This window comes from Oryctolagus cuniculus, chromosome 6, assembly GCF_964237555.1.
Source record: "Oryctolagus cuniculus chromosome 6, mOryCun1.1, whole genome shotgun sequence".
In the NCBI taxonomy this organism is placed as follows: Eukaryota; Metazoa; Chordata; class Mammalia; order Lagomorpha; family Leporidae; genus Oryctolagus; species Oryctolagus cuniculus.
Window position 1 is genome coordinate 81356650 of NC_091437.1, and position 4262 is coordinate 81360911.

Genomic DNA, 4262 nt, shown 5'->3' on the forward strand with positions numbered 1-4262 from the left:
TCATCACTGTATGAATTTTGGAGTTTGTTTTCTCTATGTCTCCTGGTTGAACTGATTAAAAAGTTTCCAGGATTTAGTCCCCCTTGTCATTCTGGTTTCTAGGAGAAAAAAGATATTTGAATCTAAACTGTGGCCAGGTTCACTCTGGGAGTCCCTTCTGGTTTTTCACCCGTTTACAAGGGAATTCTCATGTATCTCACTGACAACATTAGTGAGGCATTCAGCATTGTCTGAATCATATTTTAAAACACTTAGGGGGACAAAGTTGATCCATTATAATTTTAAATAAATTAACTGTATTTTAAGTGTAGCAATATGAAATCCTTTTGCTGCAATAGAGGGAATTAAAGATATTCCTTGACTTAGGATGGGATTACATGCTGATAAGCCATCATAAGGTGAAAACATACTAAATTGTAGATGCATTTAAACCTGTACACCTAACCTGCCACACACCCTAGCTTAGCCCAGTCTGTATTTAATGTGCACAGAATACTTACATTAGCCTATAGTTGGGGAAAGTCATCTAATACACAACCTATTTTACGATAAAGTATAAATTTATCAAGTAATTTATTGAAGACCCATATAAAAAAAAACCCACAACCCAGTGGCACACAGCACACTGAGTGTGGGCTGCTCCTCTTGTGATTGCCAGGCTGACTGGGAGCTGTGCTCGCTGCTGCCGCCCAGCACCACCAGAGAGGATTGCGCTGTATAGCCCTAGGCCAGGAGAAGAGCAGATTCAGTGTGCCCAGTCAAGGGTCTACTGATTGTGTACTGCACCTGTTTTTTGATTTCTAGAATGAACAACCTAATTCTACTTGTATACTCTTCTCTGTGCAAATGGTCAATCTTGTTCTTTGGGCTTTTTCCTCACATCATTTTTTTTTTTTTTCTGCCAGGCAGAGTGGACAGTGAGAGAGAGAGACAGAGAGAAAGGTCTTCCTTTTTCCATTGGTTCACCCCCCAATGGCTGCTGCAGCTGGCATGCTGCAGCCGGAGCACCACGCTGATCCGAAGCCAGGAGCCAGGTGCTTCTCCTGGTCTCCCATGCGGATGCAGGGCCCAAGTACTTGGGCCATCCTCCACTGCACTCCCGGGCCACAGCAGAGAGCTGGCCTGGAAGAGGGGCAACCTGGAAAGAATCCGGCGCCCCGACCGGGACTAGAATCTGGTGTGCCGGCGCCGCAAGGCGGAGGATTAGCCTAGTGAGCTGCAGCGCCGGCATTATTTCATTATTTTGTCATCTAATTCTGAATATAAATGCAAGATATAAGAGATTTTGTTTAGAAGTTTTAGCAAAAAGTTTTCTACTAATGGCAATGTACAAGTTCTTTTTTTTTTTTTTTTTTTTTTTTTTTTTTTTTTGACAGGCAGAGTGGACAGTGAGAGAGAGAGACAGAGAGAGAAAGGTCTTCCTTTGCCGTTGGTTCACCCTCCAATGGCCGCCGCTGCAGCCGGCGCACCGCGCTGATCCTGGCAGGAGCCAGGAGCCAGGTGCTTTTCCTGGTCTCCCATGGGGTGCAGGGCCCAAGCACCTGGGCCATCCTCCACTGCACTCCCTGGCCATAGCAGAGAGCTGGCCTGGAAGAGGGGCAACCGGGACAGAATCCGGCGCCCCAACCGGGACTAGAACCCGGTGTGCCGGCGCCGCAAGGTGGAGGATTAGCCTATTGAGCCACGGCGCCGGCTCCAATGTACAAGTTCTAATTTTACCTCAGTCTGTGGATTTTATGTGTGAAGGTCATTACAAATACATTCTCGAGAGGAATAGGAACAAATTAATTTTTTTACAGCTTTTAACTGGGGCGGGCATTTACTGAAGCAGTGAAGACTCCAGGTAACATGCCTGAATCCCACATCACATATCTGGCTCAGACTCCCAGCCCAGGTCCCAACTCTGGCTTTCCGCTAATGCAGAGCCTGGGAGGCAGATGACTTACGTAACTGGGAGGCCCGGACTGAGTTCCCAGCTCCCAACTACCTTGTGCAGGCATTTGGGGGGAGTGAATCAACAGATGGGAGCATTCTCTCTCGCTCTCTTTTTTCATCCTCCCAATCCCTCGAATTTAAGAAAGAAAGCATTTAAAAAAATATTTTACTGATCTGGTATATAACCTGATTTGTAAGTGATCTGTTAATAGTTTGGATGTAGGTGGTAGAGATGGACCATATGGTGTGAATTTCAGAAAATTGTAGCATTTCTGCAATGGAATCCTGTTTTAGACAAAATATTTTTATCAATAACAAATTTGAATATATGGAATATATATGTTATTTATCAACAAATTTGAACATATGGAATAGTTCAAATAAGCACTGGACCTATGGAGAGAAAACTATATAAAGTATGAGGTAAGTTAGCAACAACACTAAACACGTAGCTTTTGCCATTTGTCAAAGAAAAGGCATTTGAGACTCAAGTTTGCAGTAACTTTATTTTTTTTTTTTAAAAAATCCATGCTACGAATATGTTTTCTTCTACATCTCCACTTCCTTAAAAGTAGATAGAAATAAAGACAAAAGCTTATCTTGAAACGGGTCGGGAGTCAGGTGAACTCCGTGGTTAAGGATTTAAGGTCCACCAGCAGGCGGTCCGCACTGGGCCTCTGCAAAGCACTGGCCCTCCAGCCGCTCTCAATGATGTCCCCAAGCCTTTGTCCGGGCACAGTGTCCCTGAAGACAGCCGCACAGAGAGACGGGCGGAGGTTGTAGGCCACCACTGCGTACAGCACGTACTGACGCTCCCCGGAGTAGGGCACCTCCTTGGTGGCCATCTGCCAGAGCGTGATGGCAAAAGAGTAGATGTCGGCCTTGGGCGTGGCAGCCTCTCCTTTCAGGATCTCGGGGGCTCTGTGCGTGTATGTGCCTCCCAGGTGGTAAGGGGGACAGCACCTCTGATCTTCCAGCCTCTCCGAACAACCGAAATCACCAATCTTACAGACATCTCGCTCGCTGATCAAAATGTTCGCGGGCTTCAGGTCCAGGTGCACAATGCTTTGTGAGTGAAGGAAAAGCAGACCGTTGACGACATCTAGGGAGTACTGCAGACACTTGCCCAAACTTAACTGCTCCCCAGTGCCATGGTGGGGCGCCTCCGACTCCTCCGCAGCCAGGCCAGGAGCCCCGTAGATGACTTGGTGCAATGTGACGTCGCCGCCAAACTCCATGATGATGGTCCCTAGGCTGTTAGAGCCTGCGGGCGTGCGCGTGCTGGCAGCCACCACTCGCACGATGTTGTCATGGCGTAGCCTTGCAATGTTCAGCTCAGCCCAGAAACTCCGCTGGGATGCTCGTAGGTTCTTGGTGCACCTGTTCACTTGCTTTATGGCCACAGGGACGCCACGGTAAGTCGCCTTGTACACAGAGCCAAACCCTCCGGCTCCCAACCTCCGTAGCAAGCACACCTGCTCCCAGTCGATGGAGCACCAGGCCAGACGGCGAGGCAGCCGAGGGGCCCGAGGAGGAGTGGCCCCCAGGAAGAGCTTCCCCGTCTTCCCGGGGAGCTCCGAAGGACTGCTGCACGGCCGCGAGTCCACCGACGGGGACAACTCGCTGGCAGCAAGGCAGCGGCGCAGGACGAGAGGCGAGGGCATGGTACGCGCTCCCTAAAGAGAGCCCCAGGCCAAGGTGAGTGTAAAGATCAGGAAAAACCGCAGGAGTTCGGAAACATGAAGGACCACTCCTTCACACCACCCCATTCCTTTTTCTCCTCTTCCTTCGTCTTCTCCAAATGAGCTACATCTGCGCTTCTCGCTCAGCAAGGGTCTATCAGATGCCGGGCAGGCAGAGAGTTTTTCCTTCCACACTTAAAGTGAATTCTCGTCAAAATAAGCTCTCCTCGGATAAACAGCACTAGTTTGTCCCAAAACTCACCCTACTTACACAGCGATCTTTCATAGGAAGAGGCTTTTTTTTTTTTTTTCAACTCTGGTCCAATGCACGTTCTTGGACCAAAGAGATCACAAAAATACGATGTAATTGTTTCACACTTTGCAGGCTATAATGATTGTGAGGGTTACTCTCCAGCTGCATTAAATCACTTCCAGCAGTTATTGGCTGCAAGAGTTGAGCAAGGAACAGCAGAGGTTTGTTTAACCTGTTTCAGAGATAATTAGGTGCAACATTCATGTAGCTAACTAAATTGCAACCTTAAAGGAATCACTCCAAATAGAAACACACAGAGGTCAAAACACGTACCTCCTCGATTCATCAAGGAAAAGAATTCTCTGTCTCTCCATTCAGCTTACACAGCAGAT

The 4262-nt window shown here is 47.9% G+C and overlaps 1 protein-coding gene across 1 annotated transcript; it reads right to left on the reverse strand.

Moving 5' to 3' along the window:
* Positions 1-2547: 2547 nt before the first annotated feature.
* Positions 2548-3599, reverse strand: MOS (MOS proto-oncogene, serine/threonine kinase). Its single transcript, XM_002710483.3, has one exon. The coding sequence runs from the start codon at positions 3597-3599 to the stop codon at positions 2553-2555; it is 1047 nt and encodes a 348-aa protein (XP_002710529.1). The 3' UTR covers positions 2548-2552.
* Between the last annotated feature and the right edge of the window lie 663 nt (positions 3600-4262).

Excerpts from the sequence above, each read along its gene's own strand:
- MOS (XM_002710483.3), bottom strand. The coding sequence starts at position 3,599 with ATGCCCTCGCCTCTCGTCCTGCGCCGCTGCCTTGCTGCCAGCGAGTTG.